The sequence below is a fragment of the Puntigrus tetrazona genome, chromosome 13 (assembly GCF_018831695.1).
Source record: "Puntigrus tetrazona isolate hp1 chromosome 13, ASM1883169v1, whole genome shotgun sequence".
NCBI lineage: Eukaryota > Metazoa > Chordata > Actinopteri > Cypriniformes > Cyprinidae > Puntigrus > Puntigrus tetrazona.
The window spans coordinates 3,713,791-3,739,511 of NC_056711.1; the positions used below are offsets into that span (position 1 = coordinate 3,713,791).

Consider the following 25,721-nt stretch of genomic DNA (forward strand, 5'->3'; position numbering starts at 1 on the left):
TATGCCATTACATGGCAACAAACTCTTTCGCCTGCTTTGAAGATGGTTTAATAAAATAGTCTACTCTTTAAAAAAAAATATGTGTTTTGATTTGTTTACCCTTAGAAAAAGGTATTGTAGTTATACCAGAGCACCGATGGTATCAGGGGACAGTATTTTGACCTAATTTGAAAGAATAGAAATAAAATTAAATAAAGAGAAGCTCGTTTGAGAGCCATCCTGTCGCAGATCTAGACAGGTGGAGCTGGTGGAGGTGGAGGGGTTCAGAGGAACACTTACAGAGCTGCAGAACCAGCTTATTTTCCGACGTGCATGCAAGATGTTTTCCTGTGAATGTGCACGCTAAATGTTTACAATAATGCATTTAAAATAATAAAAATAATAATAACAACACCATTTTGCATTATCAAGCAACACAAGAGATAGTTGTTTGTATAGCTAAATAAAACTGAAGCAAATAACACCAGAAGCTACATACATTCTAGTCACAAATGGCCGTGCATGTTCTTACGTTCTCACACTACAGCAGACTATTTAAATGTGAGCAAGCAATCTCAAGGACCGCAGAATTAACTGAGGACAGTCTGCTTGTACTATACAGTAAATTATACCATTGCTAGCAGATTGTTTATAGATGGTCTATCAGCCTTCGGCATCGAGAATATAATCGCTGGTTATAGATTATCGTAAGATTATATAGAGATACGCGGTACACGTGAAAGTCAGTCCGAGCTCTAAATGGTTGTATTTTTAGAGGAATATGTAGGGAGCAAATACAAGGGTCTTGCAACGGATGAAGACACGGTAGATGGACAGAAGAAGACGGAGATCCAGCTGAATCGAAGGCTTCTGGATCACTTTCGAGATCTGGCGGACAGCAATAAAGACACAGATGAGGTAATGCACAAAAATAACCACGTGGCTCCACTGAGCTTCGGGAGGACACGGTGCGTCACGCAGCGATACCGACTTTTGTTTTCAGGTGGACCTGCAGTTTTTGAATGACGTCCTCACGAACGGAGCTGACCCGAACTCAGCAGATAAATATGGGCAAACGGCCCTCCACGAGGTTAATGTTTGATTTGAGCGTTCAGCCGTCGAGAATATAGGTGACACTGTAAATGATTCACAGTTGTTTGTGTTTACTGGTAGATATCTCGGGCATGGAACGTGGACGTCATGCGGTTTTTCCTAGAAAGAGGGGCCGATTTTCAGAGGGCCGATGCTTTCGGAGTGACTCCTCTTCATGTAGCCGCTGCTCTGGATTATGAGGAGATGATGCTGTTCCTGTTAGAAAGACAAGGTGCGTTTATGTGCGTCGTTTATCGGCAAAATTTTGAATTTAAGAACTGCGTGTATGTGAACTCACCTTAACACGCTGGATGCTGAAAGAAAAAGAATCGCAATTAAGCCTGATTCAAAGAAGACATTAAGCAGTATATGCCATTCAATGTCTTTTACATTCAAGTGAATCAAATAAATTGTGCTAAATCAAAAAATCTATAAAAAAATTATACAGACGTGGACAAAATTGTTGGTACCCTTTGGTCAATGAAAGAAAAACTCACAATGGTCACAGAAATAACTTTAATCTGACAAAAGTAATAATAAATAAAATTCTATAAATGTTAACCAATGAAAGTCAGACATTTGTTTTCAACCATGCTTCAACAGAATTATTAAAAAAATAAACTCATGAAACAGATCTGGACAAAAATGATGGTACCCTAACTTAATATTTTGTTGCGCAACCTTTTGAGGCAATCACTGCAATCAAACGCTTCCTGTAACTGTCAATGAGACTTCTGCACCTCTCAGCAGGTATTTTGGCCCACTCCTCATGAGCAAACTGCTCCAGTTGTATCCGGTTTGAAGGGTGCCTTTTCCAGACTGCATGTTTCAGCTCCTTCCAAAGATGCTCAATAGGATTGAGGTCAGGGCTCATAGAAGGCCACTTTACAATAGTCCAATTTTTCCTCTTAGCCATTCTTGGGTGTTTTTAGCGGTGTGTTTTGGGTCATTGTCCTGTTGCAAGACCCATGACCTGCGACTGAGACCAAGCTTTCTGACACTGGCTAGTACATTTCTCTCTAGAATTCCTTGATAGTCTTGAGATTTCATTGTACCCTGCACAGATTCAAGACACCCTGTGCTAGGCAGCAGCAAAGCAGCCCCAGAACATAACAGAGCCTCCTCCATGTTTCACAGTAGGGACAGTGTTCTTTTCTTGATATGCTTCATTTTTTCATCTGTGAACATACAGCTGATGTGCCTTGGCAAAACTTCCGATTTTTGTCTCATCTGTCCACAGGACATTCTCCCAGAAGCTTTGTGGCTTGTCAACATGTAGTTTGGCATATTCCAGTCTTGCTTTTTTATGATTCTGTTTTCAACAATGGTGTCCTCCTTGGTCGTCTCCCATGTAGTCCACTTTGGCTCAAACAACGACGGATGGTGCGATCTGACACTGATGTTCCTTGAGCATGAAGTTCACCTTGAATCTCTTTAGAAGTCTTTCTAGGCTCTTTTGTTACCATTCGGATTATCCGTCTCTTAGATTTGTCATCAATTTTCCTCCTGCGGCCACGTCCAGGAGGTTGGCTACAGTCCCATGGATCTTAAACTTCTGAATAATATGTGCAACTGTAGTCACAGGAACATCTAGTTGCTTGGGGATGGTCTTATAGCCTTTACCTTTAACATGCTTGTCTATAATTTTCTTTCTGATCTCTTGAGACAACTCTTTCCTTTGCTTCCTCTGGTCCATGTCGAGTGTGGTACACACCATATCACCAAACAACACAGTGATTACCTGGAGCCATATATATAGGCCCAATGGCTGATTACAAGGTTGTAGACACCTGTGATGCTAATTAGTGGACACACCTTGAATTAACATGTCCCTTTGGTCACATTATTTTCAGTGTTTTCTAATTTACCATCATTTTTGTCCATGCCTGTTTCTGGTGAGTTTATTTTTTTAAATAATTCTGTTGAAGCATGGTTGAAAAACAATGTCTGACTTTCATTGGTTAACATTTATAGAATTTTTATTTATTATTACTTTTGTCAGATAACAGTTATTTCTGTGACCATTGTGACTTTTTCTTTCATTGACCAAAGGGTACCAACAATTTTGTCCACGTCTGTATATATATATATATTATTATAATTATTTTCACAAATATACACCCCTGAAATAAATAATATTTTATATATATTTAAATTGAAAGTAGTTGTTTTAAACCGTAGCAATATTTTAACAATATCAAAATATAAATATTTTTGTTGAAATAAATGTAGGCTTAGTATTTAACAATTTTAAAAATATCAGTGATTGCAAACTTTTAACTGACTTCTTACAGAAAATATATATTTAATTTTATTTTGCGTATAATTCTGATAACATTCCAAACACTGTGTGGTGTCTGCATGCTTTGTTTCTGATATTTTATTCTTACGGCAGCTGACATCGAAGCTTGCACGTATAAAGACAAGCAGACCCCTGCACTTTGCTGCCAAGAACAGCGCTGTCGGGCGGTCAGGATCTTACTGCAGAACGGGCGGACATTGCTGTACGAGACTACAAAGAGAGAACACCTCTACAGCTGGCTGCTAACTTCGGTAAGGCTTTTATAACTCCACGAAGTCGGACCTGATCTGTTGACGTCTCCTGATGCTGATGTCTCTACTCTTCTGACTCCTGTGTGTTATACAGATCGGAGCGAGGCAGCGCGTCTGCTGCTGAGGTTTGGAGCAGATGCCGGGGTTCAGGACTCTGATGGACAGCTCTGCATTACTGCCATGATTGCTAAAATGACCCCGTGGTGAGGATTCGAGGATCGGATTTGATTCAGTACAACTTAATCAGCGGCGTTTATGGCATCACATGTATTCATTTAGCAGATGTTTCCAACATGACTTTAAAATAAGCTTACTGTCAAATCCCATTAATCCGAGAAAAACCACAGTGCAAGTATTGCTGCTATTATTTTTTCCGTTCTTGCAAGGTTCATGCAGTTTTTTTTTTTTTTTTACGCAATGCAAGCTAGGGAAATAACGAACAAAACTCTCACGTGAACCTCAGCTTATTTTTTTAATAAGCGGTCGAAAACTTGGTCGAGGAACGATGCTGATACCTTAAAAAATGTCCTTAACGACCTTAAACGTTTGAACTTTTGTACACGGAGATGTTTTAATGATCCTCATCTTTGTGTTGACAGGCTGATCTGGCGATGAATCAGTTCCACATGAAAGACCGAATGGCCCGGCAGCAGTTCTTCTACCTTCATCTGATGGAGCCCAAGCCTGCTGACAGGACAAACCCCAAAGCTTCTGATCCATCATCACCGGTACACATCTTTAAGCGTGTTTCCCACATACGTTTTTGCACATACGGTTTCTGAGATTCGTCTCTGTCCACAGCTGGAGTTTATAGTCAGTCAGGGTAAACTGGATCTCGTCATGCACCCTGTAGTGCTCAAACTCATCACGGTCAAATGGAACTTATATGGCAGGTAAACCAACGTCAAGTCTGATTCAAGGAGAAACGCCAGGTTAACGTCACATTAAATGTTGTCCTACAGAAAGGGCGCCTGGATACTCCTGCTTCTCAACTTCCTATTTATCGTGTCCTGGACAACAGTGGCCATATCTGTGTCAGTACGCCCGGATGGAGATCGGTACAATCTTCCTCAGGTTGGATTAACTATAATCTCAGTAGAACTTTTTAATACACGTTGATTACACTGGACATGTTTTTTTCCCATATTATCGAGAATGCATTTTTATGCTCATGCCAATGCACTTCTCTTGGTAGGACTGGTGGCGTGTGTTGCTGGTGGTTTTGGCTCTAGCTCTGACCGTGACTGAGGTGTACAGGGAGGTGATGGAGATTGTGAGGTCTAGGAGGAAACTGAGGCACTGGCAGCGCTGGACTGTGAGGAAAGTCAACGAGGACTTGGGCTGCTCTCACCCTATGTGGCCCGAGGTAACGCGCTGAAACGGTTCACGCTCACTTATACTCGGTCTCATTTAAGAGTGGAAATAAATAAGGGATAGCGGGCTTACAGACTGCATTAACAATTCAAATCTATTGATTTTGAAATCAATCCAGTGTTTCTGACTATAGGGTTAGTTCACCCAAAAAATACAATTCTGTCATCATTTATTCACCTTTGTTTCAGCTTTTGTTTGTCGTTTGACCGTATCTGGTGTGAGCAGTGTTTACGTGTGAATAAAATCACGATATTGAGATGCATGAAATCTGATGAAATCCTGTGTAAATCCTTTCTCTGGATTAAACATTATAATTTCACGATGTTTCTATATAATATTGAAGCATTACGTTTTGTGTAGAGTTGGACTTTTACTGGAAGAGGTACAGAACTCTCTTAGTTTTATTTTGATGATCAGAAGTCTTAAGAACAATATGAAGATGAATAATTGATGACAGAACATTTAAATATTTCAGTCAACAAGCCCTTTAAAAATTATATATATACTGTATTACATATTTCAATCTATATATTCACTTACAATGTTGTCAATGGGGGAGTGTTAAAATACAAACATTTCAAATCTGAAAAGAAGGCACCTTTTAACTGCTATCTTAGTTAATCAGCCACTCTCAAACAACCAACAGGTGTGTGTGTGTGTGTGTGTGTGTGAGAGAGAGAGAGAGAGAGACAGAGAGAGAGAGAGAGACCAAGAAAAAACAAGTTAACAAGACACTGATTAAACCATGACACTGAATGATTGTCAGTGCTGGGAAGGTGACCATAGGTTACAGGTTACAATTGATCCTGTTAAAATGCAAAAGTGAGTTCAGTTACTTTATTGATGAGCCCGATATGATTTGATTACTTGTTGGGTACTTTTCAAATTTCTAATGAATGTTTTCACCTGCTACTCATTTTCAAACATTTTAAAACAGGGAGGATTAACCACACGGTAATACTCAACACTGATTACCAAAAATCCATTTGAAATAAGGCGATAATAAGATAAATAATAATAAATCAGATGAGGATCTTATCAGGAGGAATAAATAAAAAATAAAATAATAATAGTAATTCATATACGTTGGCCACAAAGGAAATAAAACGTTTTGAATGAGCATGCGCCCTATTCTGTGTTCTGAAACATTAGTGTCTCGTATTTTATAGCAGTCAGTTCAATTGGGGAAAGGAATCAATTAAATCTGTGTGTGTGTGTGTGTGTGTGTGTGTGGATTTTTGGGGACACAAATTTGTTTAATGACATGTGTATGACAGAGGTATTACAATTTGAAGGTGGTTTATGAGGTCGCTGCCAATGTCCCCATAATTCAAAAAGGCTTACATTTTTTTGAAAATCTAAAAAAAGCTGAAAGTTTCCTGTAAGGAGTAGGTTTAGGTGTAGGGTTGGTGTAGGACAATAGCAATCCATTACGCATATAGAGAGTACTCATAAACCACAAATACCAACATGTGAGTGTGTGTGTCTGTGTGTGTGTGTGTGTGTGTGTGTGTGTGTAAAACCCTAATCCTATAGTAAATGCATATAACACTATAATCCTACATAGTAAACGCAGTCTTGGTGAACATAAGAGATGCTATGTTTTTTTTTGTTTTCTTTAACAGGAACATAAATACTTGGAAGACCAAATAAAGTATATTCGAAACCTGAAAGGATCCTACTCTCAAGACTCCTGGTAATGCGCAGCACTCATAATAAGCTAGCACACAGTGGAACGCGAAAGAGGTATGTGTGTGACTAAACATGCTGATATGTCTGACGCAGGAATATCTTTGATTGGCTGGTCTATTCGCTGCTGCTGGCCGTTCTGGGCATCCACTTGGCAGATATATTCCTAGTGTCTGAGTCACTTCGACAGAACAGTCTTCGCCTCTTCGCCGTGTCCATTATTTTCCTGTGGCTAAGGCTGATGAAGCATGTCCGAGCCTTTAGGTAATGCGTCTTTTTGAAATCTCCATTTGGAAAAAAAAAAGCGTTTTTGTAAAATAGAGGTCATGAAGTGTGTGACTTTTGGGTGAAGCGCGGAGAACCGTAGGCTCTGTAGGAACACCTGGTCAGTGGCAGTTACCATAGATACTCAGATATAATGTCAACACCTTTTGGGTGTCCTGACTGCTGTGACACACGCTGCCACCTGGCCAGGGGCCCGAATAGCACTGCTTTCACATCTCAGGTTTCTCTGAGGCTCCACAGGTGGCCTCTTCTTTGTGGTGCTAGGTAACCATGGGAACATATGGTCAGTGTTACGGTAGTCATGGAAACATAAGCACGCTAAGTCACTTCTGAATGCTAAAATCGCAAATTTAATTTTTATTGTTACTTATATTTTATTTATTTATTCATTTATTTTACTCTGTATTCGTCAAAGAAAATTCTAGGGGAAAATAATAAACAACAAAATGTTAAGCAGCACTGTTTTTAACGTTGAATATTAGAATTTCAGCTTTGCTGTTGAGGAAATAAATTACATTCAAAAAGTTAAATGGTAATAATGCTAATTATTATTACTGTTTTTACTGTATTTATGAGCAAATAACGACAGTGGTGCTTTGATGGGCATAAAATGCTTCTTTTAAATAAATAAATGCATACATACATAAAGGGTTTAACCATAAAATATTTTGAGCCAAAAATAAATATTACACCATTTCCTGATTTACTTGATTTACCCACTAAAATGTCATTCAGTGTAAGAGCATATTATTACCAAAAATCGATTTATGACGCATTAAAATATACTCCAAATACTAATGCGTTTTTTTTAAATTTGCTACAATAGGTTTTGCCCATTTTTCAAATTTAATACGCTTCCTTATTCTTTTATATATTTTAATATGTACAAGTCAGAATAGGCATATTGTTTGAATTTGAATTTTCTCCAAAAACTTAAAAAAAAAAAAAAACTATTTAAAAACCTTAAAAGTAGACACTTTACTTTCTATGGACATAAAACCTCTTTTGTGAATTTCTTTTGATGTTGACATCTTGACATCTTTGACCTGCATACGTACGTACGACCCCAAAAGAAAAGAAAGAAAAGAGGTTTGGAACAACATTTAGGGATAGCAAATCATGACATTTTCTCTCTTTGATGGTTTTTACTTCTGAAAACTGATCTTTGCACTCTATTGGCCTACAACAGGACACACGATTATACTCGGGTAATGTCTAGTTTCATTCTGTAGGGCGATGGGGCCCTTCATTGTCATGCTGGGGAAGATCGCAGGAGATGTGCTGCGTTTCCTTTTTCTCTATATAGAGATCTTCATCCCGTATGCCTGTGCTTTCTGGATCATATTTGGAGGTACTGTCACAAAGACTCGCAGTACAGTATATAACTGTATAAAAATGCATGCGATATAAACGTCGTGTCTGCTGCTCTCAGGATTAGCTCAGGTGCCGAGCATGGAGACGGTTCCTGTTCTGCTGTACAGCCTGTACCGCATCACGCTGGTGGACGAGTATGAGTTTGATGCCATGCTGGATGTGGATGCGGTGATGGCCTGCCTGCTGTGTGGGACGTTCCTGGCCCTGTCTGCTGTTCTCTGTGTTAATTTGCTGATTGCTCTGCTTTCTGACACCTTCCAAAGGTATTAATTACTCGCACACACTTTTATCATATCATATGTTTATTAGGGGTGTGACAATACATGAATAAACTGACACATCAATCAAGCAACTAATGGAATTAATTTTTTCAGTGCTGCCAAAATGATTTATATATATATATATATATATATATATATATATATATATATATATATATATTGTGGCGAGGCAGAGGAAGCACAAGAGAAACAGGTGCAGTGAAACCTGGAGGGTGTATTTATTAGATAATACACAGAAGGTGCGTGTGAGTTCGAGGCGTGCGTATGGGAATGCAGCGGTGCGTCCGGGGGAAGTGTAGCGGTGAGTCCGGTGAGTGCAGCGGAGCGTTGTCTTCAGTGCTTTCCAGTGCTCGGAGTGGTGAGGGAGTCCACGGTGAGGCAATCGGGAATTAGCTCAGGTAGGCTCGCCACGCGTGAGGCTTCTGGGAGATAAAGAGAAAGACAACAAGTTAGTGTGCAACCCGAGTCTCGTGGCTCACTGAAGCCGTCGCCTGGCCGGGCTTATCTGGCCCGCGGCTGATGAGCTCCAGGTGTGGCGAATCCTTCGTTGAGTGGCTGGTGAAGGTGTTCCTGGTTTGTTCCCAGGGCAACGCTGATCCGTCCTCGGGACGCTCGTCACACTCCCCCCCCCAAGCGCTGTCCTGGTCCTGGTGGATAAAGCAGAACGTAGTAACGGGGAAATTTGGGGTGGGTGGGAGTGACCCTGACAGACCTGCAAAAGCCGACCACATCCGTGATAGGCCGTCGGCGTTGGCGTTGGCTGTCCCAGCGCGTGTTGCACGTCAAAGTGGAAGTCCTGGAGCGCGAGGAACCAGCGGGTCACCCTGGCGTTCGTGTCCTTAGCCCCTGGCCATCCACTGTAGGGGTGCGTGGTCGGTAAGTAGGGTGAACCGCCGGCCCAGGAGGTAGTACCGCAGTTCCAGGACTGCCCACTTGACGGCTAGGGCCTCCTTCTCTACCGCGCGTAGTTCTTCTCGGGCGGGGTCAGCTTCCTACTGATATATAGGACCGGATGCTCCTCACCCTCCTGGATCTGGGACAGTACGGCTCCCAGACCCACATCAGAAGCATCCGTCTGTAGCAGGAAGGGGCAGCCGAAGTCCGGGGCTCTCAGGACAGGGTCCGAGGTGAGTGCGGCCTTAATCCTCCGGAACGCCTCCTCTGCGTCAGGGTTCCACAGAACCCGTTCAGGCTGCCCCTTCCTGGTCAGGTCTGTCAGAGGGGCGGCTATGGAGGAGAAGTCGGGATGAAACAACGGTAATACCCTGCCAACCCCAAGAAGGCGCGTACCTGGGTTTTGTTGGTGGGCCTCGGGGTCTCCTGGACCGCGGCGATTTTGCTCTCCTGTGGCCGGATCAGTCCTCTCCCAACTCGGTAACCCAGGTACTTCGCTTCGAAGAGCGCCAGGTGACATTTCTTGGGGTTGGCGGTGAGTCCAGCCCGTCGAAGATCGCGAAGCACCCTCCGCAGGCGCTCCAGATGGTCCTCCCAGGTCTCCGAGTGGATCACAAGGTCGTCAAGATAGGCTGCGGCGTACTGTTGGTGGGGTCGTAGTAAGACGTCCATTAGTCGCTGGAAGGTGGCTGGTGCCCCGTGTAGACCGAAGGAAGGGACCGTATTGCCAGTGGCCGCCGGGGTGGAGAAAGCCGTTTTGGCTTGGCTTCCTCTGACAGCGGGACCTGCCAGTATCCTTTGGTGAGATCGAGGGTGGAGATATACCGGCCCTTCCAAGACGTTCCAGCAGTTCGTCTACACGGGCATGGGATATCCGTCAAACTCGGAGACCTGGTTGAGTCGCCGGTAGTCATTGCAGAAGCGGAGGGTGCCGTCAGGTTTTGGAACCAGGACGATGGGGCTGGACCACGGGCTCGTCGATGGTTCAATCACCCCCAACTTCAGCATCTGATTTACCTCCTCCTCAATAGCTCGCCGACGAGCCTCAGGGATCCGGTAGGGCCGCTGCCGGACGATGACGCCGAGAGGGTCCGGATCTGCGTGCTGGAGGAGGTTAGTCTGCCCGGCGTGGGCGAGAACACATCCGAGAACTGACCGACCAGATGTTGGAGTTCCGCTTCTTCTGTGCGGAGCGAGCAGGGCATTGGTGTCGACGATCGGCCCTCCTGAACGGTGAGTGCGGATAGGTGTTCCCTAGTCCCCACCCACTTCTTCAACAAGTTAATGTGGTATATTTGTTCGGCACGCCGACGGTCTGGTTGGCGGACTCGTAGGTAACCGGGCCGATCTTTTCCAGGACGGTATATGGGCCTGCCAGGTGGCCAGGAATTTGCATGCATTGGTGGGGACCAGTACCATGACCCGTCGCCGACCTGGAATTCCCGGGTTGTGCAGGGCGGTTATAGTGCCGCTTGTTGTTGCTGCTGGGCCTGCGCGCATGTGCTCCCGCACGAGGGGCATCACCCGCTCAATCCGGTCCCGCATGGCTTGAACATGTTCCACGACCGACCAACAGCAACTCGAATGGGGTAAAGCCGGTGGAGGCCTGGGGCACCTCACGCACTCGAAGAGGACGTGAGGGGAGCATCTGGTCCCAGTCGCGTTTGTCCTCGGAGACAACCCTTCTCAACATTTGCTTCAGTGTCTGGTTGAACCGCTCCACAAGTCCGTCCGCCTGGGGTGGTACACTGAGGCGCGCAGCTGCTGGATCCGTAGCAACCGGCAGAGGTCGGCCATCACCGGGACATGAACGGGTGCCTTGGTCGGTCAGTATCTCCCGGGTATCCCCACTCTGGTGGACAGGGTGAAGAGCTCCTGGGCGATCGCTTGGCGGTGGCTTTGCGGAGTGGGATGGCTTCGGGTACCGGGTGGCGAGTCCACGCATCACCAGGATGTGTTCGTGGCGCGGGCAGACTCGGCAGCGGGCCCACCAGATCCATCCCGATGCGCTCAAGGGCACCTCGATTATGGGCAGCGGGATAAGTGGACTAGGGGAGGTGGCCGGGCGAGGTCTTCTGGCACTCTGGGCAGGCCTGGCAGAAAAGTTTCACGTCTCCGCGAGAGCCCGGCCAGTGGAAACGGTCCCGGATCCTCTTGATAGTGTTGGCGGCCCCGAGGTGTCGGCCAGCGGGTGGGCGTGGGCGAGCTCCAAAATGGTGTCCACTTTCCTCGGGGCACCACCAGGAGCCGCTCTCTCCTCCGCCGGGCGACACAATAGAGCAGGCCGTTCTCCACAATAAAGTGGGGAAGAGGATGGGGCCGGGCCGCGTCTCCTCTCCATCCATGAAATGTACCTGGTTCCAGCAATTCTTGAGCCCGGTCATCCTCCCGCTGAGCCCGGCCGAACGAGCCCCCTCCGACTACCTGTTGGAACACATCAAAGAAAAACATTAGTTGTAGGAGGAGGGGACTCACCATCTCTTCCGCTGTCCGATGCTAGGAGAACGGCAGGGCGGCGGTTTCTCTCCCCTTCGCCTCTTCCGGCGAGGGTTTCGGGGGCTGACAGGCTGTGTCGCGTGTGTAGCGCCTCCCTCAAGCCCGCCAGTCCCGCCCAAGGATGATTGGTACTGGCAGATCCCGACGAGACCCACCTCCAGGGGCCAGCTTCTCCGGCCGTCGCCACGGTGATGAGGCGGGTGGAAACTTTCCTGGTGTCCCCGTGGGACGCAGGTCAGTGGCAGCTGTTTCCGTGGTTCCGCGCCGGGTAGGAGGCGGGACTGAACCAGGCTAATGGTACTGCCAGAGTCAAGGAGGGCGCTGAACTTCTGTCCATTCAGGCCGATGGGGATTTTCGGTGCGGCGTGGGGAAGCTCCCGGTGGAGGCTGCAGCCTGCCAGCCACGCCTAGGGGTTTGAGGCCTCTTCGGTTGGCATTGGCTCATCTCGCGGTCGGGACCGCCGCCTTCCATCGGTCGCGGGTGCCTCCGGCGCGCGCCGCTCCTGGGACACCCTCCGGGAAAAGATGGCGCCCGCCTCCCGGCCTCTCGACGCTGGCGGCCTCCGCCAGCTCGACCGCCTCCACCAACTCCGCAACGTTCTTGGGGTTTTCATACCGACCGCCTGGCGATAATTTCGGGAAGAGCCCGCAGGAGCCGGTCTATCACCACTCTTTCCACAATGATGGCGGGGTTGGTGTCCCGCCCAGGAGCCAGTGTTGCGCCAGCCGAGTAAGTTCGGCGGCCTGGGTCCTGCCGGCTGGCGAGACTGGAAGACCCACTCTTGGAAGGCTTGGGCTGCGCAGACCGGTGACAGACCGACCCTGCCCAAGATTTCCTTCTTCAGGTTATCATATCCTTCGCCAGGTCGGCCGGCATGCTGAAGTAGGCGCGCTGGGGCTCTCCTGACAGCAGCGGGCCAGCGCGCGCCCAATCCCGCCGGTCCCATCCTCAGTGGTTGCGACGCCTCGAACATCTCAAGATAGATTTCGGGTCGCCGCTGGCGGACATCTTGGGTATCAGCTGTGTGGCTTGCATCCGGGGATCAGGCACGGCGGGCGTGGTCGAGTGGCGGCACGGAGGGCAGCGAGCTCCTGCTCGGTCTCATTCTGGCGGGTGGCCAAATGCTCGACGATCTGTTGCTGGCGAATAGAAACCTCTGAGAGGCGTTGGAGAACTCCTCCATCTTCGCCGGAAGCGAGCGCTTTCCTGGGGAAAACAAAGAGAGAAGTTGATGTTGTGGGGACCTTTAATAAAGGCGGCGACAGCGTTCTTCCTTTTTCTCTTTGTTTTCTCTGTTCTCTTGCGCTTTAAAACTGCGCGCATTCTCCACCACTTGTGGCGAGGCAGAGGAAGCACAAGAGAAACAGGTGCAGTGAAACCCCCGGAGGGTGTATTTATTAGATAATACACAGAAGGTGCGCGGTGAGTTCGAGGCGTGCGGGAATGCAGCGGTGCGTCCGGGGGAAGTGTAGCGGTGAGTCCGGTGAGTGCAGCGGAGCGTTGTCTTCAGTGCTTTCCAGTGCTCGGAGTGGTGAGGAGTCCACGGTGAGGCAATCGGGAATTAGCTCAGGTAGGCTCGTCACGGTGAGGCTTCTGGGAGATAAAGAGAAAGACAACAAGTTAGTGTGCAACCCGGAGTCTCGTGGCTCACTGAAGCCGTCGCCTGGCCGGGCTTATCTGGCCCGCGGCTGATGAGCTCCAGGTGTGGCGAATCCTTCGTTGAGTGGCTGGTGAAGGTGTTCCTGGTTTGTTCCCAGGGCAACGCTGATCCGTCCTCGACGCTCGTCACAATATATATATATATATATATATATGTATATGTATATATGTGTGTGTATATATGTGTATATATATGTATATGTATATATATATGTATATGTGTATATATATATATATATATATATATATATATATATATATATATATATGTATATATATATATATATATATATGTGTGTTTTATATATATATATATATATATATATATATATATATTTATATATATATATATATGTATATGTATATGTATATATATATGTGTATATATGTATATGTATATATATATGTATATGTATATACACACACAAACACATGCATGTATATATTTATATACATTTTTATATTTATTATATAAGAAAATTATATATTCAATATATTATATATTCATATATATTCAATATATGTTTATATGATATGATATGAATATAAAAAACGTATTTTCAAAATATATACTTAATGTGTTTGTATTTAGAGATACATAATAAAAATACACATCACACACGTTATGTATGTTATGTAACAAAACCTTTTTTATTTTTTAATGCGATTAATTGCAATTAATCCTTTGAAAGCACTGTTTTTTCTTTTAATACTATGGATGCCACTGGTTACCGTCAGTTGTTTGGGTGAACCATCCCAAATCAAAATGGCCAATACACTCCCAGTGTTTATAGCTCTTATTTTGTTCTTTTTGGGAAAGGCACCGTCAATGTGATTTCCCGTTGTACTGAAACCACCCTCGCTCTTCCGTTTGTGTTTACAGGGTCTACGACAACGCGCTGGCCAACGCGGTGATGCAACAAGCCGCTATCATCCTGCAAATAGAGGAATCCATGCCCTGTCTGAGACGTTGCTATGACAACGAGTACATCCACCAGCGCTGCGCCCCGCTCGGTGAATTCTACGACGATGACGTCACCACTAACCCAGAACAACACGCAGAGATGAAGAAGCTCACGGAACAGATCAAGGTGCCTGCATTGACGGCCGCCGCGTGTGCTGTCTGTCGCATCCCAGGATAACTGAGTCTTTGCATGTTCTGCAGGATACTTTAGATAAATATTTGAGCATCCAGAAGGAGACCCTCTCACCCCAGCTAGCCTGCGCAGGTGCCAGAGAAGATACCACAAGGTCGGCTGATAAACGTCTTGAAACCTCTTGGTCACAGATTGTTACATTTTACCATCAATAACGTGTATTTTGATGCTGCTGGAAAGCCTGCATAACATTATTATTATTTATTTATTTTACAAAAGGAGAAGCGCTGCGCTTCCAGAGAAAGAAGAACATCTCAAGACTCTTCACAGACTTCAGAAGGACCAGCAGAAGCAGAGTCAGGACCTCAGTGAGCTGAAGGCCGAAGTGAAGGAACTCCACAGTTTGCTTCTCAAACTAATACAGCCCAAGATATGTAAGATATGGGTTCATTCTAAATTAATTTCAGCTCAGTTGTTTTAATTTCTATTGACACTGCCATTGATATTAAACGACTGTCTGGTGTTTTTTTGTTTTTTTTACAGCTGCTGATGATGACAAGAAACCCTCAAAGCAACCTAGCTAACTAACAAACGGAGTGCAGAAATCTATATTTAATTCACAAAGACTTCTGTAATTTTGCAACCTGCAGTTGTACCCGAGTTACTGTAACACTATTTGCATATTTGCACCTATATTAGAGTGGCTTTATTTGAATGATTTTAATGATAAAATGTGAAACAAGATGTTTAAGTCTCTCGTTTCTTTCAGTTGTAATCAGAAATGTTTGTTGGGCAGCACGACAGGATGATTTCTGAAGTATTGAAGACTGGAGTGACAACGCTGAAAATACACTCTGCATCGCAGGAATAAATTACATCTCAAAATAAATTCAGATACAAATTATTTCAGGTTGTAAAACTTTATGTTTTGATACAAAAAGCATCAGTGATTTCAAGTTGTTGACATATTTTATGAAACATAACTAGTTATCAGCTACTAGTCCTGATAACCGAGGGACGGAAGTATTAGGGTATCGATTAATGCATGAATTAAGTAGGATTATTGCTACTAATAATCTGCTGTAAAGCTATCAAATCTGTTTTGTGTTCGGATTCAAAAATGTGGCGTCATGCGAAGATCAACAGAGCTGCTGTGAAACGAAAACATTTCTTCATAAATCCACTGTGTGTCAAAACCGCGTTATGTAGCCTATTCAGGCGCTTACTAGAGAAACAACAGCGCGAGGGACAGTTCAGTTACTGCGAGAGCAGCTCTTCTAAAACTCCTGCGAGAGGGAGTGGCTATTATTATGGCGTGTCACCGGGGCAACGGCGGGGACACTTTTCCATTAGTCAGCTGAAAAGTTTTCCAGCTCTTAGGCGGAAGCAGCGCGCGCGGCTGATTTCCGCTTCCCTCTCCGCCGCTCGCTTCTGCTGCTGCTGCTGCTGGACGCTGAAGGAAAGATGGCGGCGGCCGAGACCGATCGCGACGCACCGTCCGCTCTGTGTAGCGAATTCCTCAATTTCTCCGCGAAGGACACCGCTGCGGTAAGCGACAGTTTCTCAAATACTCCCCGAAACGCATCTTCCGACGAATCGAATGCATCGGTTGGCTGTAAAAAAAGCGCCGCCGATGTATTTTGGGTTTTTCTCGCCCCTCGTCTCGGGTTGTTTTGCTCAGCGTCGCTCTGCTAGCGCGCTAACGGCTAGCCCGTGAGATTTTCACACCTCAAGCTCCAAAACGCGCGCTTGACACTCGGTGTTTATTGAATGCAGCTGCGAGTGAAACATTTCGTTCGTTTCTCGCCTTTCGGGTTTAGCTCGTGGGTTCGCTGGCGGAGATATCGACGTTTAAGGAGATCTGTCAAGAGTTGGATAAAAACAACTGGCTGCTTTGTTCGTCGTCTTTACGTCATGTAGTTTACGGTGTAATTAACGTTGCCTCACGAACAGCTCTTTTAAAAGTCTTAAAAGCTAACGGTAAAACACAGCTCGGAAATATTTGTAGTATTGTCGCATTGTAAAAATAACAAACAAACAAAAAAACAGTATTTCTGGTTTCTTTCTTTGTACAGCAGGTGTTGTGGTTTACAAACGAAACATTAATTTTATGGCCCAGTTAGGTGTTTTTCATTTTGTAAATTGGCTGACCCGCCGCATTTACATGCCGCGTCCGTCTCAAACGCGTAAGTAGGTTTGTTTTCACAGAGCAGCTCAGGTGGTGGTTGTATTAAACCGCACGCAAGTTCGGCAGACAGAAAGACAGCACTGCAGCGTCATGTGCATGCGAGACGCGGGTGACTGCGCTTTAGGTCTGCGCGGAGACCGCTTCAAGTCTCAAACAACTTTTGAATGGTCTGGAAACGGATGCTGGATTGTTTAGCAATACGCTCCGGCGCCGAATCCAGGTTAGTAGGTCGATGTAGACGGTCGCAAAGACTGCCAAGTTCCGCTTACTGTGCGCACGTAATCCCTGGCTCTCCTTACATGCGTGCGGGTGCTGCGGCACATGCGTCCTGTTGGGCATCAGCTAGGCTGTTACTGTACAACAGTGCTGTGAAAAGGGCACACTATAAAACCTATTGAGCCATGACTCTTATGACTGTCTTCTAAAGAAGCATCTGAACTAGGAAAAGGAAAAACAAGGTGTTTGTGTCATTTCTGGAATGTTTTTTGGAGTGCATCTTGGGATTCTATTCATAATTAAGTTGTTATTGAAGTTTTATATATATATATATATATATATATATATATATATATATATATATATATATATAGCCATGATGGTTATGAAATAAGCACTTTTAGAACAAAAGCTAGGGTATACTATTATTTTAATATTTTTGGTAGAAACTTATTATAGTCACCAAGTCTGCATTTGGCCTAAAATAAAAGCCGTAATATAGTGAAAAAGTATTGCAATTATTAAAATTCAATAGCTTTCTAATCCAGTCTTTAGTGTGCTTTGCTGCCTAAGAAACATTAAGACAGTTGTGCTGCTTAACTTTTTTTTTTTTTTACACTTATTATTCAGGGTTCTTTAATGAATAGAAGACTCAAAAAGAATTTCTTTGAATTTATGTAACATTTTAAGCGCTCGCTTTTCACTTTTGACTGGTTTAATGCATTCTTGCTGATTTAAATGTATTCATTTATTTAAAAAAACAATTAAAGAATACATGTTTAAATTGTTTCTTATATACCCATACATAAGAAACATCAGATGAATTCTATAATAATGCATAAAGTTATGGCAGCTATATCTTGTGATGTCTCCACTTTCCTTTTTTTATTATTTAATGTAATTCTTTTTTAATTCATTTGAAGGTTGATGCCTGAACTTAATCTGGCAAATACATTTTGAAAAATATGAAAACAATATGCGAAATAATCAGTAGAACACGGTTATGTAATATTTAATATTATTTCCAACTTAAAATACTGTTATTGTGAAAAGATTTTGGTCATACCGCGTACCTCTATGATCTTCGTGTCATTGTACTTGTCAGAGAATAAACTTGCGTGGGAAATGTTTTAGAAAAGTACTCGCTCCAGGCCATGCAAATATAAACGGCGGTGCAGTCATAGACCGCCACATGACCTTTGTCCACCCGACCTGTTTACTTTGCCAGTTATGGTTTTAGTTCATTTCTTGGGCTCTGTGTGCCTGCTTTTTGTCAATTAATTCAATGTTTTATTATCTATCCATAGAAATGGCTGCAGGTGAGCAACCTGCCCAAAGAGGTGTACCAGCACTTGGCCTGCTACGTCCCCAAGATCTACTGCCTGGGCCCCAACCTGAACCCTCAGAACGAGGACCTGCTGGCTCAGCTGCTGCTTCAGAGCCCGCTGGAGTGGTACCTGTGCGGGGAAGAGCCGTCCCTGGGATTGGCCAAGCTGGAACAGAACAACCAGCCCTCACAGCTCTGTGGCCACGTGTTTAAAGTGGGAGAGCCGACGTACTCGTGCAGGTATCTCTTTCCGATCCACCCAAAGGGCGCGCACAATTCTCATCTAGAGTCACAACGATTCTCAGTTCATTCGATTTCGAAAGGCACTAAAGATACAACATTGCGGCTCTCTTCCGAAACCTTGTGAGCTGCTTGCCGTCAGGTGGTTTAGTAGGTTTTGGTCTCCTAATCTCAATAAGGCTGCATTTATTCGATCCGGCTGTTTTCCAATACAAAGTATTTTCAAATTTAACCAGAAACTTTGGCATCAGTCTTCACTGGTAGTGTGTGTCACAGTTGAATTTATGAATTTCTTTCAATGTGTTATTTTATTTTTCTCCGTACCACTCGTAGGCCATGCTGTTGAAGTTGAAGTTGTCGTAGCCGTCTGACCCGGGATACTGTGGGTCAGTGTGTTCCCACAGACACGGCGGTCTTGGCTGAATTAGGTCAGGTTGCTCCGAGGTTAAGTCCTTTAGGCAAGATCGCAGTAAGCCGGCTAAGAGGCCGGAGGTGACTGGACTATGTTCTGTTCTGCTCTGTTTCTTTGAGAAATGAATAAACGGGCTCACATACATCCCCGATACTCAATCACGCTGGTATTATCAGATTTGAGTCTGATCTAGATGATGTGAATGGTGGGAGAAATATATTTAGCATCCTGAGAATTCGCGCAGGTGTCTACATTATACCTAGTTTTGTGTCTTTCGCTGCCAACACCATAGGAATACAAAGAGTCACAGAAAAAATACAAATGTGTAAAAATTGCATTGAATTTTTTCGTCTTGTCATGATGCAGTTTGTTTATCATTTAGCTAGAATACAACACAATATGAAAGTGTCACAGAGAGAGAAAACTTTTTGCCAAAATATTAAAGGCATGGCACAGAAAGCACAGTTCATGTGTGTAGCTTGCGCATTAAAAGCCCTGAATGCAGGCTTTAGCAGTAGTCCGTAAGAAGAAAGCTGCTCTGAAAGGACGTCGGGAGCATAATATTGTTAGATTGCCGTTCAAATTACGAGTTACCGACGACTACATTGTTTTCTGGCACTCGCAACTTCCCGCGGGAACGCAGACTTCTAATGTGGCACTGGATCTGATCCAAAATGCCATTTAAAAAAAAAAAAAATAATTATTTTGATATTTGCTCTGGGATGGCTTAATTTATTATTGTAATCAGTGGAATCCTTACCTCTCATTCAATAAACACGAGTGAGTGCAGCGCCTACTAATTTGAAGCAAAAGTTATTCATAAAACAAACCGATTCGGAGTAACTATTTATTTTTTCTAAATGTAGGAAAAACTTAAACCACATGTGCATAAATTCTGAAAGGCTGTGTGGAAAACCTCTTACATGGCGATAGACAATTTCCCCCTTTTTGTCTAAAATATAGCTGTTTTTCACAAGTGAACACAACTTACAAGCAATATAAACAGTTATTTCTCATTTATTTATTGGTGTATAAATGTGGAATTCCTGCTTATGTTTGCACATTGATTTAAAAGTTACCTAATAGTCTTATAGTCCTAAATGGTCTTATTGTTCAGATGCTTTCAATCAGGATAGATATTATTATTCATTCAAACTCCTTTTATGTAAATCTCTCAAACCGTTGATAGTGGGTTTTAGCCAATATTAGCCTTTAGATTGTACACATCTGCATTTTGAATTTCCAGTAGGAAAACAAATCATTAAGGTACGTTTTAATATACTGGTTTTGCATACTACAATTTGGGACACGCTAATTAAAATTGAGGACTATTTAGGACTGATAGTACGTGAATTGGGACATACTTTGTGAATGCATGCCTTAGAGTTGAGCTAAAATAGAGTATTCAAGTGTTTAGAGCGTCTCTGTGTTATTTAAAACACGGATTAATAGTAGGCAGAGTTCTTTTTTTCCTTATTTGTAATTTACACGATCGAATGTTTTCTTTTTTTTAGGGAGTGTGCAGCCGATCCAACCTGCGTGCTGTGTATGCAGTGCTTCTTAGGCAGCGTTCACAAAGAGCATCGCTACAGGGTAAGAGGAAACAGACACACACACAGCTCTTAAACATCTCCCTCAGGTATGTAACAGCGTGTTGGTGTGACAGCTGCAGGGAAAGTGTCAAATACCGAGTGTACGGGTCCATCTGCTGCAGGTCGGTCTCGTTTGCAGCAGTAGAAGCTCACTGCGCTAGTGCCACGTGGACCCTGACTTCTCGCTAACAAAAAAAAAAAAATCTTGTTTACATTTGCACAACCAAACTAAGTCCGAGAAGTCATTACGGCTCGACCAAAATGACAGTTTATATATATATTTTTTTAGACGGTGACTCATGGTGCAGATCTGTAAAGGTTACAGGACAGATGGAGCTGTTTATGAATTTATGAAGACCAAACAAAATGACAGCCTGCTCTCAAACCGAAACGGCACTTAAGTTATTTAAACTGTTTTGTCGCCATAGATGCATCGTTTAAAATCAGGTTGTTGCACATTTTAGCATTGGGTTTGCTCTAGAAGATATTCATGTATTAGTAACGCAGGTTTTACTATTTATTCATATTTTTAATGAGTCCCAAACTTTTTTGGAGTCACTATATATAATTTTAACCCCCTTAGTGTTTTTTTTTTTTTTTTTTAAGGAACACTAGATCAGACAGTCGTGCGTCTCTTGACTAATGACTTTGTGACAACGACAGGTCTATTATTTCTAAGATACAGATGTAAGAGACTCTAGATCAGCTTTGAGCCGTCATGTGCTGCTGTCTTTGAGTAAGCGGCTCTTTTGTTCTCTCTGTAGATGACCACCTCAGGTGGAGGAGGTTTCTGTGACTGTGGCGACACGGAGGCCTGGAAGAAGGGCCCTTACTGTCAGAAACACGAGCCCAATATCAGCGACTCTTCTCAGAAGGTGAGACACCCCTTCCCTTTGTGACACGGCATCTAAATACTACAATGATTCTAAATGCCTCTTAATTCTCTACCCTACTTGGCAGTACCACACAAATACTTCAGCATGATGTAATATTCATAGGAACAGCATCGCATCCTATTCACTAGATCTTGAGGATTATTAGAGCTTATATGGGTTAAATCGGAAACAAAGCCTTGTGTTCCCTGTTGTGTTTGGCAGGATCCGTTGGCTAATCTGTCTGATGAGATGATTGCCCGCACATACAATGTTTTCTCCATCATCCTCAAATATGCTGTGGACATGCTCACCTGGGAAAAAGAAGATGAGCTACCTGAAGGCCTCGAGCCACCGTAAGATGCATTCGACTCATGCTACACCTCTTTAGTGTTTTGAAGCAGGGTCACATATTAGCGGTTCGATCAGGAACAGTAACGCTATGTCCTAACTAGACTCGATGCTTTGCCACGACACATGATTGAAAAGTATCTTTCGCGTGTTAATCAGGTTAGGTTTTGTCCTAAGTAACTGACACGTGAAATCGCTCATTTAGAAACGGTTTCTATTTCTGCTATGTCGCGGATGGAACAAAAGCATACAAACTATATGACAGTAGAGCATTTCAGGTGATTATTTGCTTTATTCAAAGTTAAACGTATCTAATATTAGTTCAATCATCATATTGCGGTACCTTACAGCCACACCGAAAGTAACGACAGTTTACCTCAGATCTTGAAAATAAATTAAAGCAAAGATGACCATTAAATCTGTGAACTCAGTCTGATCAAACAAGTGTATTCCTTGACACATATGTTGTAGATTTAATGGTTAAAAACTATTGTTTATAAATTAGGTTATAAACGTATCAATTTTATTGAATTTATGAATTTATCATTTATTTTGGACAGATTGCCGTCCATCTGGCAAAGAAAAAAGAAAACACAAGTTTTCTATGCATCCAAATTCTGCACAAGAAACACTTTGAAAATGGCCATCTAATAAAGTCTAATTTATTTTATTTAATTTTTTATAGACTGGAAAAGAAACAGTCTTTCTTCAGATTTCAGAGCTAAAAATTTTGTGACACTCAGATTGAGCAAATAGTTTTTCCTTTGACTGAGAAACAGTTTTCTGGGGGATGCGTTTTAGGATTACTGTATATTAGTATATTGTAGGGGTGTAATGATTTGCGTATATCATGTATCGTACGTTTATTTTTAGTTTTTGTACATTAGTTTTTATATAGCAGCATATTCTAAAAATAGAAAAAAAATAAAATGTATGTTTATTTGCGACAAAAAAAAAGACATTTATGACATTAAAACAGCAACATCTGCTGAAGTGCATTGTGCTGCATTTGTTGTCACTGGAACATCCAAGCTGAAGATAATGAGGAAATTACATGGCTTCTTTTGACAAGTGCAACCCAACAACTAAATAAAGGCACGCCCGTGCTGTGCTCACTAAAGTCTCCACTAACAAGGGGATAAGGATAATCGCTATGATTTGGAAAATGACCATGAATGCGCATTTCGTTGCACCCCTAGTATAATTGGAAGAAATTTAACCTGCTGATTTTTCCTTAAGGGCTCGTGGAGACACGTACTACTGCATGCTGTTTAATGATGAGGTCCACACGTACGAGCAGGTCATCTATACACTACAGAAAGCTGTGAACTGCACCCAGAAAGAGGCCGTCAGCTTCGCCACCACTGTGGACAGAGATGTAAGTTCACCTGCTGTTAGTTCAGGCTTGAAGCCAGGAATGCACTGCGTGTTTTTCAGCTGTCCCAGACGAGGGATTGGATTTGTGAAACAATTGTGGCGAATCAGAAACCCCTGCCTTTGTTTCACGATGCCAGCCTTTAGCCTGAGACAGCCGAAAACCGTGCAGTGCGTTTCGGGCTTAAGGTTAAGCACAGCTTGTTCTTGCGTTTGTTTATTGATCACTTCTGTTCACTGCATTCAGGGCAGGAAGTCTGTGCGCTTTGGGGACTTCCAGTTTTGCGAGCAGGCCAAATCTGTTATTGTGGTGAGTCCTAAACAATCACAAGTTTGCCTCGGATGTGTAAAGCGAACGTGTTGGTTTTTTTTGGTGCTCTTTGTACCTTAAGTTCTGATTAATTAGGATATTTAACTAAATATGGAGAAATACTCCCCAATTTGAATGGAACAATTTTAGCATCAGGCAATAATACATAGATTACAAACAAGAGTGATAGTTGTTATTGGTTAAACGATCATAACTATTACTTATTATCGTTATTGCCAAAAATATGAAACTTTTGCAAAGACACATAAGAATCTCCCACAGACTGACATTATAACACACCTTGCCAATCATCTAAAAACGCTTTTTGAACGTGTGTTTTGCAGAGGAACACAAGTCGGCAGACGAAAACCCCTGCGGGTTCAAGTCATGCACTCGTCTGTAGTGGCTCATCAGTGTTTTGCACTCAAAGCTCTCACCTGGCTCGGCCAAATCATCAGATACTCGGGTCAGTTTCTGCATCTTTATCTGGCTTTGGTTTTTGTTTTTTGTTTTCTCTCATTTGAATTCATTCCATTTAATTCTTTTGCAATAAATTTTGCTTTAAAGTGCCAATATTATGGTTTATGAAAGGTTCAAATGTTGGTTTTGGGAGTCTCCAACAACAGGTTGACATGCATGCAAGGTCAAAAACACTTTCATTGTCTTATAATATGCATATTATAATAATATTGTCATCTCATCATGCCTGAAGCAGTGTTTGTGAGTGCAGTGCCGCTTTGTGTACAGCGTTACCAGGGAAACCACTATTTCTTTTATTTTTAAAAAAATTTTTTACAGCTCTAAAAGCAACATCTAGTGGCAAAGATTGAATTAGCATTTTCATTCAGCTCAATGCGAAAACGCCAAGCGGGCAGACAGTATGTTTGATGTTGACATCAACTGTTTGGTATTAGTTTTAAACGCGACTCATTTCAATGATTCAGAGTAGACTCGTTCATTTGCTAAATCTCCAGTAGCTGTGTTGAATGCAAACGGCAGTTAATACGCAGAGCCGTAGATCACTGACAAGCTACTTCAGTGGATCACCTGTGAAAACGAACGCTATATTGCATAACCTGTCAGTGATCTATGGCTCCATTTCAGAAGAGGTGATGGACATTTGCTAATCGAAGAACTGGCTTTACTAACAAGATCTACTCGTATTCTCTTTGATGGTCAGCCCCTTTCAGGCTCGTCAGTAAATGGCCACTGTTCATATCATTTTATGAAACGCCATCTTGATATTACCCAAGAGTGTTTAGAAATCATTTTACATTTAAAACTGCCATTTAGAGACCAAGCTTTATGAAAACATCTACTTATGGTTGGTGTTGGAGCTGCTGCTGGATCCAATACGGTTGAGTGCTTCATTGCAGACTCTCCATGATTTTGTTCAAAGCAATGTTTTGTAAATGTGACACAAACACTTGACGCTTTGCACTATGTATATATAACGAGGAGGATGTTTTAATCTATAAAACTTGCAGGAGGATTTAATTGTAAGTCCTTAATAGTCTTCTTATGTCAGATGATCAGAGCAAATTTGATTTGTCACGACCACTTTAACGTAGCAGTGTGCCTTTTGTCAGTGTTTGAAGAATGAGTACCTGAGTGTATTGCTGTTCCTATCAGATGCTCTGAGAAGAATCCTGTGTCAGGTGGGTCTGCAGCGAGGACCGGAGGGAGAGAACTCTTCTCTGGTGGACACTCTAATGCTTTGTGACTCCAAGATGTGGAAAGGTGAATGAAAGAGTGTGCTGGCATCAGCTACACTGAGATATTACAGCATTCGAGAAACACGCAGCCCAGTGAATGCCATGAAAGCATGTTCAGATCACACTTTACCCCAATAGAAAAACAGATTTTGATGTTTAGTATTCAAGAAAAGTTTTTATTTATTTGCATTTCATGACTGACAAGACTGATTTCCCTTCCAAGTCTCATTACCGTCATATCTGTATGTTTTACATTTTTATTTCCATTATTTTTAGTTGAGCGTCTTTCCATTCTGTCTCCTTGTTTCACATTACATAAACTTGTATATGAAACTATATTTAATTAAAAG

General features: G+C 43.1%; 3 protein-coding genes across 3 annotated transcripts in view; all 3 read left to right on the forward strand.

Annotated features, from left to right (window-relative positions):
- Positions 1-42: 42 nt before the first annotated feature.
- Positions 43-3,504, forward strand: LOC122356793 (ankyrin repeat domain-containing protein 54; the record flags this gene model as incomplete). The annotated part of the gene is made up of 4 exons (XM_043255861.1): positions 43-897; positions 983-1,069; positions 1,153-1,303; positions 3,467-3,504. Coding segments are annotated over exons 1-4 (435 nt in total), but the record flags the coding sequence as incomplete, so codon positions are not given.
- Position 3,505: 1 nt separating this feature from the next.
- On the forward strand, positions 3,506-15,678 carry si:ch73-193i2.2 (transient receptor potential cation channel subfamily V member 5; the record flags this gene model as incomplete). Its single annotated transcript, XM_043255862.1, is given in 16 exon segments — positions 3,506-3,540; positions 3,542-3,624; positions 3,719-3,827; positions 3,934-3,976; positions 4,224-4,352; positions 4,426-4,517; positions 4,587-4,698; positions 4,820-4,999; positions 6,624-6,694; positions 6,784-6,951; positions 8,205-8,323; positions 8,405-8,609; positions 14,561-14,768; positions 14,843-14,928; positions 15,054-15,208; positions 15,318-15,678. Coding segments are annotated over 16 exon segments (1,836 nt in total), but the record flags the coding sequence as incomplete, so codon positions are not given.
- A 444-nt stretch (positions 15,679-16,122) lies between these two features.
- Positions 16,123-25,721, forward strand: part of ubr2 (ubiquitin protein ligase E3 component n-recognin 2) — a 29,223-nt gene continuing 19,624 nt past the window's right edge. The window contains 10 exon segments of the mRNA XM_043255416.1: positions 16,123-16,322; positions 18,486-18,745; positions 20,672-20,750; positions 21,514-21,624; positions 21,847-21,977; positions 23,212-23,350; positions 23,594-23,656; positions 24,001-24,021; positions 24,023-24,122; positions 25,289-25,396. Coding sequence (XP_043111351.1) covers positions 16,239-16,322; positions 18,486-18,745; positions 20,672-20,750; positions 21,514-21,624; positions 21,847-21,977; positions 23,212-23,350; positions 23,594-23,656; positions 24,001-24,021; positions 24,023-24,122; positions 25,289-25,396 — 1,096 coding nt within the window. The 5' untranslated portion in view covers positions 16,123-16,238.